We start from the raw sequence: 16,976 nt of genomic DNA on the forward strand, positions 1-16,976 counted from the left end.
AATAAGCATACATGGCATTCCCCTTGATACACTGTCAGCATCTGATTCCTTTCAGCAGTAGTGAGTTCCTGAGCCTGTTGTGCTTTGTCTAATGAGAAAGGGGTAACCTTCTGTTGTCCACAGCACCACATGGATATGAGACTACTGGCTTAAGCATGAAGACCCCTTCCTTTATTTATTTTTGAACCTGGCTCCCAATATCTTCACTTGATGACCTATATTTGCTGTTTTGGAAAAGGCAGAGAAAAATTGAATCCTAATATCTCTGTGTGATTGTTTTGTTTGTTTGTTTGTTTTTAGCCATGTTGCAATATTGCCCTTGGACTGTGTCTTTTCCACCATGTAAAGCTCTGCCCTGCTCAGCAGTTTCCATGAATTCAGTTATTGATGTTGCCCCTCACTGACATTTTTGCAATCTAGTCATAAATAGGCAGGTCTGGAGGGGTGTTCAGGATTGTGCTCCTCAGGTGATGAAGATGGCACTTAACAAGAGTGCTACCGCTTCCTCCCACCTGGTAGAAATGGAGACTGAATTTGAGAGCCAAGCCTTCCTCAGTGCCCCATCATCATGTTAATCACTTGTTCTGAGGGAGTATTTCAGCAAACTCCAATGCAAGGGGTTCCGTCTCTCAGTTAGGTGGTGTCCAAACTGCATTTAAAAACCCAGTCTGAACTCCCCTTGCGGGGCTGTTGGAAGGCAGTCATGCTGAGGTATGAGTACAGTGGCACTGGTGATGCTGCATCAGAGCTGCACTGTGGTGTTCTGCGGCAGAACACCCTAGAGGGTCTCTTTATGTGAAATGCTTTAAGGAGGTGACAAAGACAGGCGTAATTTTGCTAAGACCTTCATGTAAACACTGCTATTACCTGGGCATTTGGGTTCTCCTGTTATCACGTACCCGCATTACACTCTCACGACAGAAATTAAATGCTTTCCCTTCTCCATTAAATCCTGCAAAATCTTGTGAACTGTTCTAATGCAACTTCACAGCTACTTCAGTTCCCTTAATAAGCTTTCTCTGTAATCTTTGGTGGCAGTTATTGTTGTATAAAACATAAGCAGTGTGTGTGCATGTATAATATATGCACATATATAAATGGTATGCAACTTCTATCTTACGGTACAGGTATCCCTTAATTGCTTATAGGTGAACATCTAGTATCATGGATTATTTGTGGAGTATATTTACAGACACTTGAGCTAACTTTTATTGATAGTCCAATTAGGGTGAGAGTGAAGGGGTCTATTTCATACAAGACCAGAAAGACACTCGATGAGTTACTAGTCAGATTTTTCCTGCTGTAAGCAGTCAAACTAATCATATAAATATAACTACAGAAAAGGAAATGTCTGTGTCAGTAGAAATAAGATGTAAAATTTAGACTCTGTTAGTATATGCTCAAGGAATTGCTCTTCCAGAGTAAATGGTTGTTAACTTTTTGTCATATTCATACTCTGAATCTTTGTTGCAACAAAATAAAGATGACCGTGATACTATCAACTTACAGAAAGCTTGAAAGAGCTATTCCTCAAAACATGATTTCATAATCCAAATCACCTGATGCACTTTAAAGCTCTCTGTGCTTTTATGTCTTATAGTGAATTTGGGGTTCCGTTCATTGTGTATCAGTTTAATTAGAAAGATGCCTCCTTCACAGCAATTCTGTTGCTCTTGACAATTCTACATTTTCAAACTCTTTGATGCCAGAACAGTCCAGCCTGAAAAGTAGATTAATAAAATGTCACAGCAAAACCAGTCTAAATACTTTTTAGGTCAAAAGACTGCTCTATTTCTATTAATCTAATGTGTTGCTTTCTCTTTCAAAGGCAAATATTCCCAATTTTTGTTGCAACATCAAAAAATAAATCCCACAACTAACTTAACCTCTCAGAGTGAAGTTGTTCTCCTGGTGTAAATTAAATAAATTTTATCACAACATTCTTTCTTTCTACTTTACAATGCTGCATTATCAAAACTCATAATGAATCACTATATTTTATTCATTCTGTTAAGAAAGAATGTTTCTTGTTTGCATGCGTAAGCAGTGAGGATTTTTTTTCTGTTTTTCTAGAAAGCTCTTCCAGGCTTTTAATCACAAATGAAATCCATTTGGCAATGAGAAAGGCGTACAGCTGCTTTCATATCTATTCTCTTTACTTCCATCTTTTCTCTTTATTTCCATCTAAGTTCCATGGCAAGGATGTTGGTTCCTTTTGCCTTTCCCCCTCCTCTGCTCTTTGAAGGAGGCTTTCATGATAAAGCTAAGCATATCTAATGGCCAGCACCTGCTGAACAGGCGGTCTCAGTCCTCAGTCTCCTTCTCCTCTCTCATGAGCACCTGGACTTGTGCTCTCGCTGCTGCTTCTGTGGTGACTCTCGCTCTTATCTCAATCCACTGGGAACTGCTACAGGGACTTAGAAAAGCAGAAAAACTCCGTGTGCCCTCCCTCCCCACAAAAAGATCGGCTTTAAGCCTTGGATATAAAGTAGATGAGTGACACTGCAAGTGACATTGATGGTGGGAAGTGGAGGAGCAGGGTTGCCCGTGCAGGTAGGCATTAGATAAAGTGTAGTTCACATCTATGTTGGTCTCCCTTTTGGTTTCTGCTCGTTTGTTGCAAAGATAGAGGTAAGTGCCTCAGTGCCTCCTATAATTAGCCCCCTTCTCCGTCATTCCAGTGGGCTGCCTTCTGGCACTTTTGGCAAGAAATATTTGGGCATGCTGTGATAAGAAATGTGAAGACATTGCTGGTGGGAACGTCTAAATGTATCTTGGTAAAGGTTATGAATAGAAATAGAGGGATTTGAGCAAGGAAACAGTCCATCAAAAACATTTGCGCAAAAGTGATGGATTCTGTCTTTTTTTTTTTTTCCCTTAGACTTGAATAGTCTGAGCACACACAAAATCTCTAAATAATCACTGATCTGTAACCCATATACTGAAGTGTATCCATTTTTTCCTTTGATAATAGTATTCGAGGGCTGACAGAAAGCTTTTAAAGTCTAAGAAATTGGATACCTGAGGAAGAACTTCGGAGAAGAGAGATAGTATTTATCCTGCTCCACAGGTATTCATAGATACCCTGCTGAAGAGGAAGTTTTTAAGTTCATCTCTGTCCACTGTGCATTTATAAGGGTCTCAGTGTACCTCTCCTCCTGAAGATGATGGTGTGTGTGCTGCTTTCCTGTGTTCCTTCTCCCTCTATGTGTCAAGGTCCAGGTTGGAGTTAATGCTTATGGTAAAACTGGTCTTTAAAGCGCATAGCTTCCATTGTTTGGTGGGTGAAATAACCAGCAATAGAAAGACTTAGAGACAATGGAAGAGGGACTGGGGCTGTCTGGGTGGGCCCCAGAGTGCTGCTGGGCAGATGGAGTTGAGGGAGAACAGTGCAAGACTGGGGCAGGAGCAGCCTCAAGGACATGAGTTGGAAGGTGACCCTCTAAGTGTGCAGTATGCAGACATTTGGTTTTCGCATACAAAACCTCAAACAGGTATGAAGCGACAGTGAGCAATTCTGGCAATACTCATAGTATCTCAGGTGCCAGGTGAGCAGGTTTATTACAGCAAATGGGGAGGATTAGGAAGGTCAGAAAAGCATGGTTCACCTTTTACATGCTTGAAGTTTCTGTAATTGCTATTAAATAAAACTGTAAATGCTTGGAAACCAAAGCCATGTCAGCTATTCCTCTCAACTGCAGGTATTTTATATTTCAGTTCCCTTCTGGTACAATGATGTATACAGCTCATTGAACTTAAAGAGCATGGTACGGTTTTGAATTCTGCCTGGCCATCATATTGTCCCAACAGCATGTAAAACATTTTTCTCTGTCATTTAAAACGCATGCAGGAAAGCTGGTAAAATTTTGGATTAGCTCTGGCTTGGTGTCATGCATCTTCCAAAGGGAAACATACTAGATGGACTCTTTCACACATGGCAAACACACCAGGAGGGTGAGGGCAGGCAGGGGAGTGCAGGTCTCCCCAGAGCAAAGTCGTGTCAGCTGTGCCCCAAGCTGCTCCCTCTTAAAAAGGGGAGCTCTGCCTTACAGAAGAAATACAGCTAGGCTGCATGCAGATAATTTCTAGTAGTTAATGTTAGTCTTATGCTGGTAGAATTGACGTCTTCCCTGAGTTCCAGGAGTCCTGGGTGTTTTTTGCTTTGTATGTAAACTTTATATTTGATAGAGACATAGAGCTAGTAAGTCATAACTCTACTGAAATGCTCTATTTTTATTGGAGGTGTTTCAAGTCCTGATTGTAAATATGTAAATAAGACGTTTGTACAGCATATACACCATGAGCATGACCAGCACCAAGAAATAAAACAATCCTTGCAAAAATCTTTGCAGTATCAGTTATGCCAGCTCAGATTGGAAATTAAAATTGTGTGTGTGTGTATACACGCACAGATATATATATATATATATATATATATATATATATATATATCTCCAAGTAGTTGAGAAGAAGGAAGAAAGAGAAAAATATTATTCTCACTACATACCTATCTAAGTACCTAGAAATAAATCCTGGAGTTCCTAAAATAATATTTTGTCATTTTTCAGGCACTTCTTCCCTAATGTATGGGAAGACAAGTAATTGTCTTCATCCACAGCATGTGAATGCAATATGCAGAATGCAATATTATCAAATATCCCATTGCAAAGCTTTGTAGAGTTGAAAGTAATTCTTTCTTTGGAGGTACCAGTTTTTGAAGAAGGCATTCAATTTTATTCTTAACCTGCTGTTTCCTGACAATGAAGTAGGTAAAATAATTCTTTCCAATAATAATCTCAATGTTGAGATCTCAAGGGAATTACTGGTACATGTGGGTAATGAAGTAATTGTGATCAAGTCTTTGCCTGAGACATTCCCTATAGCTGACGCTGACTCATTTATACTGAGTGAGTATATATACTTAAATATATATATATATATTTAAGATTTAAATGTCTTCTATTTACAGGTACCACTTTTTCTTACATGTATTCATTTTTCTTGCAGGATTGTACTGAATGTCTTTAGCCCAATGCAATCTTTTTGACAAAATATGTTGTACTCTTCTAATTGATTCCCAGAGTAGCAAGACCTACTATCATTTAATAAATAGGCATGTGTTCTGTTGGTAAGTTGTGTAAAGGGATGACATGCTCCAGTTTTTAGAGAGACTTTTTTTATGTGTAAGCTGAGCGTGAGCTTAACCTTGTTTACAGTTTCTGCTGACAATGCTAAAGCTGCACAGTGTTCCTTTATTTAAAGGAAGATAATAAAATGAATGCAGCAGTGTTTCAAATCAAGGTGAATAAAATGGCACAGTGATGCATAGGATATGAAATGACTATGCAGAAGTTAGCAGTTTCCACTGTTGAAATAATTCTTATTTCAGCACTTTGGGTGGTCAGTAACTTCTACATCACTTAGATTAAATACATTTCAGCTGTATTAGCTTGCAGACGTTGTGGTACTTAATACATAAATGAGATATATTAGGCAGGTGCTCAAAGGTAAATCAGCAGTTCAAGGTGAGCGTGTGACGTAGTATTGCTATTTGCAGCCTCAAAATTAAAGATGATATTACATTGAAATATGTCAATATCCTAACTAACCTGTTGTTGTGAGCTCACTGTTCAGTTCTTCATTTGCTTGTTGTTTCTCCCTCGCTAACTGATTCCATATGTAATATCCCAAATCTTACCCTGTTACAGATATTTATTTTGAACGTTTAAAATAGATTCTTTTCAGTTTTTCAATTCCAAGTAATAAAAAGACAATGAAAAGGATCTTACAGGCTCTCTTAGGTGAGTTGTGTAAATCACTTGGTGCAACCTAGTCACTGAGCTATTGCTCAGAATGAGTTCTTTTGTTCCAGACAACTAACTTTTAATTAAAATACTAACTTTTTGCAGGTATTGTATATCAACTTCAGGGCAAGCAACTGGTGCTAGGTACTGGACAGTTGTGATAAATTGTGTTCTAAAGTCACAGAGATAATATTTCTAGAGTCATAGAAATTGCATGAACAAAAACATTGTTTAGGAGAAAATGGGGGGAAGAAAAGCTAAAAAAAAAAAAAAAAAAAAAAAAAACAAACAAGAGCTTTGTGGAATGCTAGATCACAAACTGTTCAAGTCTTTCCATGAAGCACTTAGTCACAAGATAATTTTGAATTAGCTTTTGATTATATTTTTTTTGAAAATATAAAGGGAGACTTGTGGCAATTTTGAATATTTACCTCTAAAAACCAAAAAAATTCAACGTAATTTTATTCAATCATTTCATGGTATAGTATGTTAAAGTCAGTAATTCGCCAACAACCTCTTTGCATCCTTCTCTTCAGTGTATTTATGGGGGGAGATGTTGTTAACCTGCATAAGCAGCAGGAACCTGTAACTGCTTTCTCCAAGTTGTCCACTCTGCAATATAACCTTTTTTATCGGGGGAAAAAAGAAGTAGAAAAACAAAGCAGTTGATAAAATGAGTTAAACTTGATGGAGCAAGAAGTTTCTGACCATTGGGGAGAAGAAAAAAAAAAAAAAAGAAAAAAAACTTCTCTATTCACAAAATCCTTTAGAAGTTAAAAAACAAAAAAATGTCTTAGAGAAATATTCCTTAAAGCCTGAAGAATGTACAAGGCTTGTGGAAGATGCAGAGGGCTTGCAGCTGGCATGGTTTTTATTGTATGAATCTGTAACCAGCATTTGGTCTTGGAGTAGAGGAAGTGATTTAAAACCTCTGAGGTCTCTGTGTATTATTTTGGTGGTTTGAGTTGCTTTAAGCAAGTGTGCCCTCCTGCAGTCTGTGCAGTGTGTGCTGCCTGCCGTTGAGCTCATCCTGTTGAAGCCCAGTTTTGACTGCCTGGGTGCCTTCCGAGGTGAGGCTCAAGACCAAAGTGTGGCTTGGTTCTGACTGGCACCACCATGCCTGGGCATCCTTCAGGGTGGGACAGGACCAAGGCAAATTTGGCTGGGCAGTGGCAGCTTGTCAGAGTGTAACTAGTATGGTTTGCCTGGCTTCTCAGGTAGGAAGATGGTAGACAGAAGTGTAACCCTTGGGAGAAAGAGAGTGTGGCAGCTGCCTTTCACTCCAGCCTCTTCATTTCCAATGGGCAACACCAGAGCAACTGAAGGCTTGCTTGTGCACCTGCTCGGTCATTCTGATGTTTTTCAGACTTGTCTCCTCTCAGCTCAGCAGAGCACTCAGCTGCCACTAACGAACTCCCTGTCCTCAGCGTGCCGGGCATCTCTTTGCTGCACCGGCTGTTGGGCTTCTTTGTGTCTTCTGCGTGAGACAGCAAAACCATTAAGGACCTAACTACTCACTAGGGATGGCATGTATAGGTAGGTGACAGGCTGAGTTGTGAGTGTGGCCTGTCATGCAGAGAAAGTGAAAACGTGAGATCTTGTTGGAAAATTAAAAATAAACTCTATTGGTTTTCTGAGATTCTGAGGTTTGTGACAGCTCTGCTGTTGGTCAGATCTGCACTTTCAGCTGGGGATCCCTCAATGCCCTGCTTTTTTTTTTTTTTTATTATTATTTTTTATTTTGTCTGTTTTCAAACTGAGCAGAAGACTTTCTCAGGAAGCTAGTACTGCTTTCCACAATGTTTCTCCTCCTACTTGAGAAGGCTTCCTGTTTGGAAAAGTATAGTGTTAGTGCCGAGGCACTGATGGCAAGAGATCTTCTCTTTTGTTGGCACTGAGGGCAAGAGATGTTCTCAGACTTCTGTCAGCTTAGAAGACAGCCAGCTATAAGTCCAAAATATTTTTTTTTCTCAGATTCTGATTTTTTTTTTATTTCTTTTTTTCCTAACAGAGCAGTACTTCATAACCATTTTGGAAAGTTGAATGAAAATATTTATCTTTCATATGAAATACATGCCACATATGGAATGATTTTTCTTAAAATAAAAGAATGTTTCTGCAGAAATTCTCCATTTTTTTACAGTTAAACTTTTCATAGCCCATTTTATGACCAATTAATGAACACATAATTTCATTCAGTTGTACTTTTTTGGAGCCTTATGTATTGTTATTGTCTTCCTTTTTTTTTTTCTCTAGTGTGTAATTTATTAGAAACCATCCAGCCTTGACTGGAAACACTCAGACTGCAGAATTTCCTACAATATCACCAGTTATTATTCTTCACTTGTTATGCTCACTGTTTAATTTGGGGTTTAATACCATATTTGAGTTTAAGCTTTCAGTCATTGCTTATTGCTAAAAGGTCTTTGTTGTTGTTGTTGTTTTGTTTTGTTTTGTTTTTCTGTTGGATTAACCAGCTTTTAAGACCAATAATTTTATTTCCCTGCAAGCACTTGACTGCTAGTACTTCCTGCTAAATATTTTCTCCAACTTTTAAACAAACATGTTCGTCGGTTTTCCAATATTTTTTGAAAATGCATGAATCCTAAAACTGTGTGTAATCTTCCAGTGCAGGAAGAGCATTGAAGCAGTGTTGCTGTCACAGGGAACTGGCAGCCTGCTTCCACCTGCTCTTCTGGCTCTGGGCCGTGGGTCTCCTGCTGCAGCAACCTCATGTGCAGCACGAAGCATCCTGAGTTAACTGTGTTTCTGTTGGTTTTGTTTGCTTGTTTCTTTGAGTTGTGACAAATTTTGAAAGAAATTTGGATTCTTTTGACTTTCTTGTCTCTTTGTGGTGTAGTTAAGCTGTACTGATTTTAATTTCTGGAGGGATGAGCCTGATGTGCTTCATTTAATAAATGAATAGTTTGTTCTGAAGTAACTGTATAAATTAAGCTTTTTATGGTTAATCCCTGTTGTTTGCACTGAGTTAAAGTATTGATGCCCACCATCATACCAACTGCATGGCTGTGTGTAAGCTATTTGACAGAGAAGACTGGACGTGGCATCACCAGAGCAAAGGCACAGCCAGCACATGAGCAGAGGAAGCTTGCAGGAGCGTGGGGATGTGAAACAGAGAGTTGCAAGAACAAAAGCATCGACGTGTCTTTGGTTGGGCTGTGTGTCCCCTCCCTTATCTCCAGACCCTACTGCTGTGAGCAAGGAGGTGATCTCTTGTGACAGAAACATAACTTCATGTAAATAAGTAAGATTTTACCAAAATGTATCCAGTGGCAACTTTTCCTCCCAAGTGGAACAACCAATAGGATTCTGTTTGGGCTTGATTTTACTTTTTTTCCGTGCTGTGAATTGATTACCAACAGTATATGCTTATCACTAAGATACTAACAAAAGTCGCTTCCTTAATTTTAACTGTAGGCATATTTAGTGTTGGAGAAGCATGTAGGCTATTGTCACTCAGATTGGGTAAATAATATTAAACAACATTGTATGCATATGTTACTTGGGAATGTAGAGAGTTTCATGTATACTAGTTAGCATACTAACAACACTCATGACATTTTTGGCTGTTTTTTGTTTTTCCTGTCAATAAATATGTAATTATTTGCATACAACATTTTTTTTATTATGAGTATGACACAACAGTTTAACTGTAGGAGGACTTATAGCTGGGGTTGATGCCGCATGCTTATTCTAATCATTGGTGCCTAAATATCACAGCACGTTTAATCTGTAATGTCATACACATACTGATGTGAGCATAATGTACTGCTAGTAGCTCAGCAGAATGGGAACTTCGTACCGATGAAATGTCAGTCTTAATTTTTGATTAACTTAGCTGTGGGCATTTTATGTCAAAAGCAGAACTGTCCAAATGCTGCAAAATGCTATGCATGAAAATACTTTCATTTCTTTGATATGTTGTAGATGTAGAAGTGCTCTTTTTACATAGTCTTTCGGAGATGTTAGTGGCCATGCAAAATGGAAGGGATTTCATCAGATTTACTGCCTGTAAGCAGTGGCTTAAAAATATTGTCATGATGTGAGTTTGCAATTAAACTACTCACGCTGGAAAAGGGAATCTAAGGTTTGGGTTTCAAAGGAAGAAAAGACACAATGCAAGGTCTTTGTTCATACTGTTCAGCATTTGTGTTTTTAGATATCTCTGGAAACACTGATTCTACTGATGAGTTAACAAGCTGTCCATGGGTTGAAATGTGATTTGTCAAACATTGTTTAGAGTCCTTACAGCTGTTCAGAGAAGGTTCGTGGCCAGGAAAAGTTGAACTGTGCTCAGTGAAAGCTCTTTACTAGGAATACCCTGTGCCTTAGCTGTCAAGATACTTCAATGCCTGCTCATAATTACTGGGGGAGGTGGTTGGGTTTCAACAGAAATTACGGGTAAGATTCTTTGATATGGTTGCAATGACCAGGGCAGAAGGAGCCCACTGTGTTGCATGGCCTGACTGCCAGGGTGGGTGACTGAAAACCCCCAGAAGCATTTTCCATAGTGGCCATCTGCAGCCAGCCAGCCTAGCCAAAGCCACGCAAGGCAGAGTGTAGGGCAGTGATTTCCTGCTATTTCTCACCTTGCAGCAGTGCTACGTTGGATCCAGGTTCTGAACTCACTTGCTTGGACTGAAGCAGACATTTTAGGCTGTTTAGAAATCAGACCAAAGTTCCAAAAGTGATTTTCTTTGAGGTTACCTCTAATGCATCTTTTTTTTTTCTTCTTCTTCTTTTTATTCCCATACCTAGTACAAGGTTTTTCAGTCTTGACAGACTGTCTTCTTAAGACACTCCAAAACTGTTGTTTATTTCTAGACCCAGATTACTAGAGTGAAAAAAACAGCAACATAACTTCTTGAAGGATGTGCATTGTGTTTAAAAGCCCACCTATAGAGTAGTGTTGTGTATGTGAGATAGTTGCCATGGAAATGGTAAGCAAAACTAATAATGGCTTTGTTCTGTCTTTTAGTTATTAATGGTAATTTTTAAGCTATAAAAGTTTCAGGTTACTGTATATACGAAGGGAAATTATGTAATTTGAAATTATAATTGGGGAATATTTGATGGATCTGGTTATAGAATAACAAATGAGAATAATTAATAGAAAGTTAATTGGGTAACATCAGAAAAGTTTATCTGGTATATTGGGATTGCACGCTTCAGTTGATACTTAGTGTGCTTTTGGGATTTCTGGTTGCACCACACCTCTGCTTCTGATAGTATATTGTATTATGAAGAATATTAATAATGCTGCAGAACAATTACTTGTTCATTTGCTAACTGATTAAAATTCATGCATAATTTATTGGAACAGGGAGAGACTATATAAATAAGTCTCCTTGTCCTCAAGAGCTTAAAAACAAAATGCATATGCTAATATAAGAATATGCTTTACCTCTTAACATAAAAATTTAATATGCAATGGTATATTAGTCTCATTAATGTGAGGTTTTATTTGTAATAATCGTGCTCTTAATCAAAGTATATACTTCTAAACATAGCTTTATGTTTTAGGGGTTTATAACTTGGAGCCAGTAGTGTATCATGCTCATCAACATTTATGTTTTCTGCTGTAATATACACTGACCTTAGAATTCATTAGTTTGACATTTACTGTGTTAGTTCCACAGCAAATAAACTGCCCTCATTAAGCCTAGTTGCATTTCTGAGCTTTGATGCAGGTAGGGATCTGAATTAGTTGATACTCACTTTTCTTGCCAGAACAGGGTAAAACCTGTTAAAAATTAATTGAGATACTTTCTAGGGTTTTGTATATACTGAAGCAGGAGTTGGGACACCTTGGAGTGTTCACCTTTTCACTCTAGGAGAGGAAAACAAGCTCCGCTTGTGCCCATTGTGGTGTATTCACAACTTCCTTGTCTTCAAACTGAGTGGCTTGATGTGCAGCTAATAAAAATAAAGAAAATACAAATAATAATTTAAAAAAGTCTGCAAGAAATCCTTTTGTGGCAGAAGGTGGGAAACTCAGTTACTTGCAGAGCTGATAGATACTCTGTTGGGAACCGATTGTCATGTCTGGAGCGGAAACTTCGCTGCTGGACTTAGAGAACCAGAGAGTTCTTACCTGGCCTTCGCCGTGCAGTGAGGGTGGGATGCAAAAGAAGGTCTTGTAGACCTTCTGCAAGCCATTCTTGATCATTACTCTTCACATGCTAAGTGACATTGACGGGGTCGTTCCGGGAGGCAGAACACGTGCAGTGCTTCCATGCGCTAACTTCTCTTGTGCAGAGGTGCGTGGGACATTAGTGATGAGAAGGGCCCAGGCCTAGGGAAATCTTCTGGTCTGGGGCTCAGTGTTATTTCTGATGTGCTGGCTGTGAGATCCCTCTACCTGCTCAGTGTTGCCACGTTGTTAGTTCTGCATCGCTGCTGTGCGAAACCCCTGTGTGCATTGAATTTAGCATTGTTGCCTAATTAACTGAAACAAATTAGTTGAAATATGAGCCATCTGGAATGAAAATGAACCTTCCGTGTTTATCAGTGGATGCATTTTATTAGAAAAGTGCATGTTGCTTGTGATTGTTTCTTAAAATAAATCATGCCTAGGCACTGTGCTACTTTATGTACACGTTTCTCAGGGTAAGGGAGACCTCACCTTCCCATTTGGTCTGTTGCTACCTTTCCACTTTGCAGCTGTTTTGAAATGTTTAGGTGGAAGATTATTAGAACAGAGGAAGACAAAAGGCAACGTGCATCCTACTGTTTGAATTTCTAAGTCAGCAGTAAGCTATTTAGGAGTAAAATAATGATACATGTTTTCATAGTTTTGCTCAGTGCTGAATATTCTGAAGGCCTATAATGGGTAGCTGTATCCTTCATCCTGACTGCATCTGACAGACTTCAAATGAACTGCAGTGATACTGATTTTTAAAGAATATTTTGTGTAGGGTCAGTGTATCAACTATTGCAACTTTTTCTTTAAGGATAGTGTGTACGTGGCTTCTGTCAATAAAGGAAAATCAGTTATGTTTCAGAAACTCAATTTCTGAAATTCAAATTATTGCCATAGCGAATTATATAAATGATCATGAACCCATTTTTTTTTCAGAAAATGTGTTATAAAATAGGAATATATAAATCAGATTAGGAGTTCTGGGTCTTAAACTGAGATTTTCAAATGGAAAAAGTAATGTTGGTCAGATAACAGCAGCGCTCAACTTGCTTCTATCAGCTGAAATCCTCCTCAGCTCTTCTCTTGATGTCAGTTTGATTTGGATTTCAAATTTTTAAATCCTTGGTGACTAAAATCTGACAACTTTCTATGAGAAGAGCCCTTCTCTTAATGGCTTTTCCAGCTTTTGTTTTTTCACTGACTTTTTTTTTGTCTCCTATACAGAGCCACCTCGGCCAATAGCACCCCCACAGTTGCTGGGTGTGGGGCCGACGTACTTGCTGATTCAGCTGAATGCAAATTCAATCATTGGTGATGGACCCATTATTCTGAAAGAAGTGGAATACCGAATGACGTCTGGGACTTGGACCGAAACCCACGCTGTCAATGCACCAACCTACAAACTCTGGCACTTGGACCCGGACACTGAATATGAGATTCGGGTCCTGCTCACCAGACCAGGGGAAGGTGGGACTGGACAGCCAGGACCACCACTCATCACCAGAACCAAGTGTGCAGGTGAGTGCCTCTTTGAAAAAAATGAAGAAAAGAAGGCTGTTTATGTAATTACTTAATTGTTTTGTAGGCTTGTTAGCTCTATTTACCTATAACCTAACTTAAGGGTTCTTTGGCACTTACTGGATCTCAAACTGTCTAGGACTGCTAATTATCCCAATGTGGGTTTGCTCCATCCCCTGCTTTGCCTCGTCACTGTCTAGGTTGCTGCATGCTAACTATGGCAGGTAGGTGGTAAAAAAAAAAAAAAAAAAATAAGAAAACTTCTCCTCCTCATGGAAGGAAGGAGACCTCATCATTTGTGGAAAGGACAATCTCATGAAAAACCAAGTCTTTCTTTTCACCTTCATATTTTCACTTGCATTTTATATCATCTTGTGCATAAAGGAACTTGCATAGAAAAAGAATCTGGTTAACAAATAGAATTTTGAAAAAAAAAAATGCAGTGTCCTTTTGTGTAATCTTTTTTTTTTTCCAAGCAGGCTGGCCTGCCAGAGTCTGTGGCAACTTCTCAAATACACATGCAAATATCAATAGAGTGCCTTCTCTTCCCCATTTTTGACCTACTACCACCAAAGCCATGTGTTACTGAATCTTGCAGTCTGCTTCTGTTTTTTTCAGTGCCTCTCCATGGCCAGCGCCAAGAAGATTAAGCAATGCCAAATTTGTTATATCCTGTTCCTTGTAAAGCTACTTACAGTTATTTCAATCTCAGTTTTTATAAGAAAAATAATACCCAGCTCTCGTAGTTGTAGAGGAGAAAAAATACAGATTTGAACATCAGACTGGAAAGCAAGTAAAAGAAACTAGTGTTTTTTTTTCTTCTAATCTCAAGATTTTTAGGGCCTGACTTACAGTATTCAAAAATTTGCACTCAGATTTAGTGAAGGTGCTGATAACCATCTATCAAAACAGCATTAAAATAGTAATAAAGAAAAGCTGCAGTGGCAGATTTCCAAATGTCATTTATACATAGGCATATATAAAATAAAAATGTTTTTAAAGCATTTCTCACAGACCTAAGATGGACAACTATTCAAGTTCTCATCTTCATTCATTTTCTTTACTTGAGAAAGGGGGTCGATGTCTGGATCACAAGCTAATACTTCAAGTTGACTAGGTCAATAAGTATGAATCCCATGAAAATTTGAAGGTCTGTTTTGAAATTGGGCAGAGTACTGTCGGAAGCTGAGGCATGCTGCTCTTTTTATCCTCTAACGAGTAAGCTCTCAGCTAGATCAAGATGAAACTGAAAGCATTTTTGAAATTTGTGATCTTATTTATAATTTAGTCTGTCTTCCCTGTGAAGTGAAAAGATATTTGTGTCCATCTCAGTTAAAATGACAGTTGTTGAGATCTAAGTAAGGTTAAAGCATTGATATATGGTACTGAATTGTTTTAGACAGTGTTCTGAAAAAGTAAAAATTGGAAAACAGCTTCTGTTTTAAAAAGACTGAGCCGAGATGAACAAATCCCCAATGTTTAGAATTTCATTTACCCAGTGTGTGGCAGACGAAAGCTTTCTAATCAGAAAGGAAAAGAAAGGAGGTCATGATTTGTGTAAGACATGACATATTTTTAGAAGCAACTTAAGGGAAACAACTTTACTGTCGTGCGTGGTGGTGCTTTTTATTATTATTTTTTTTAAATAAAACTTGAATATCAGGCACCAAAATATAGGTTTGAGATGAATTTTAAACTCAATCCACTCCGAAATGAATCAGGTGTTAAAAATAATAATTAAAAAATTTGGACTTTCATGGAAATATTATTCTAATAGGATTTCTATCTGTTTACCTCGATTAAGACTAGTTATTCCATGAAAGTACAGGTGAATTAATTTCACTATTAACCAGTTTCAGTTAGAAAAAGGTGAGTCAGCAAGGGTTCGTGGAGACTGTAGCATTCAGCCCAGCATCACGGGACGAGTCATGCAGGGCATCAAGTTGGACGTCAGGTCATCCTGTTGCCTTCTCACTCATCTGAAAAATGCCGGCAGGCATTCCTTTTCCACAGTGTTCTTTGTAAGATAATCACAAACCCAAATTGGTAAGATTTTTTTTTTTTAACAATAGTTTTCTCTTAAAGGCAAACTATAAAAATAAAAATCAGCCTCTTCCAAAGGGAAGACTTTTAAGAAAAGGTAAAGCCTAATAATGCTAACAGTGCAATCTCTTCTGCTACTGGTTTTGTATTCATGACTGGCATGTGATTTACTGTGCTATATTAAATGACACCTCTGCGGCAATATCTTCTTTCTGGCAATTCTTCAGTTATTCCTAATTCTTATTTCTGACAAGATCTCTTATTCTTCATACAAATACTCTCTTTTCTCTCTGTGTTCTATGTCAATTTTACCATTCCATAAGTTTTGTAAGTATTAGTTCAAAATCTGAAACAAATTATAATCGATTATCTGCTCAGTGTCAAATGGAGTGGCAGGAAATAAATGAATTTTCAGCATGAAATTTGACTGCTCTCTATACAGATTAAGAAGTACACGTTAGTGAACATTGATCTGATGAGTTTTTAGTGTTTACACTCCAAGAACCAGTGACAGCTAACTCACTGACACATCAACAGGAATAGGCTAGGATTCTGCTGTTTATTTGATAGCTAAGTAAATATTAGCATTGCTTTTGAATGAAGATTGAAAATGATTTTCCACATAAGTCATTCAGTATTTATAATTTCATGACATTTAGTAATAACATTTATTGATCAGTTAGCCTGTGTTTTGCTGGAGATGTATCCTGCTTCTAAACAATTTGAGCAATGACTGTACTTACCTCTGTATCAGACATGAACTTTTATTATTAGGTGTTTACATCATTGTCTGTCTTCCTCATAGCAAAACCAGCGTCTAGTGACTCGTTCAGTAAATGTTTCCAATAACGCTAAACAAAATTGTTTTCTAATGAAGACATAATTCTTCCAGTAGTTAAAAGTCCTCCAGAAGTCTGTTTCTCTAACTGGAATTTCCTCAGTAATCTTCCCTGTGCTGAAGCTACATGACTGCATTTTGCTAGAAAACTTGTGTGATGTTTCTGTCAGCTTGCATTTGTATATATGCAGTTAAAGGGAGTGCTGAGCAATCAAATATATGAAACCAAGGAGTGCCTTGAAATAATTAAAGTGAGCTTTAAACACATTAGGTAAAACATTATTATTTATTATTATTATTATTATTTTGCCATTCCCCTCCTTAAGGGCCAGGTGTAGTCCTCATATTTCCATTTCAAGCACAGCTGAATTCTGTGCTGAGCACAGTTGTGTGCCCAGGTGCATCTGCTTAGGCAGAAATGCTCAGGAGCTGCTGATGCTTCCTATCACACCTGGTGACCTATCACACCCAGGCTGACTAGTTACGTGTCTGCAGCTCTTGCCCACTGTTGCTGCTCAGATTATTCACTTCTCAAGCATTTTAAAACCAAAGGTGAGCATAGTGCTTATTGCAAGTAATCCTAAGGTGGTTTTCTGCAGCTGTTCTGTTT

The 16,976-nt window shown here is 38.3% G+C and overlaps 1 protein-coding gene across 17 annotated transcripts in view; it reads left to right on the forward strand.

The window, feature by feature from the left end:
* PTPRK (protein tyrosine phosphatase receptor type K) overlaps positions 1-16,976 on the forward strand; it is a 412,635-nt gene that overhangs the window by 220,400 nt on the left and 175,259 nt on the right. For all 17 annotated transcript variants that reach the window (XM_035320269.1, XM_035320276.1, XM_035320268.1 and 14 more), the window contains exon 7: positions 13,192-13,485. In XM_035320269.1, the coding sequence (XP_035176160.1) occupies positions 13,192-13,485 (294 nt within the window). The remainder of the gene's footprint in view (positions 1-13,191; positions 13,486-16,976) is intronic.

Source organism: Oxyura jamaicensis, chromosome 3, assembly GCF_011077185.1.
Source record: "Oxyura jamaicensis isolate SHBP4307 breed ruddy duck chromosome 3, BPBGC_Ojam_1.0, whole genome shotgun sequence".
Lineage (NCBI taxonomy): Eukaryota > Metazoa > Chordata > Aves > Anseriformes > Anatidae > Oxyura > Oxyura jamaicensis.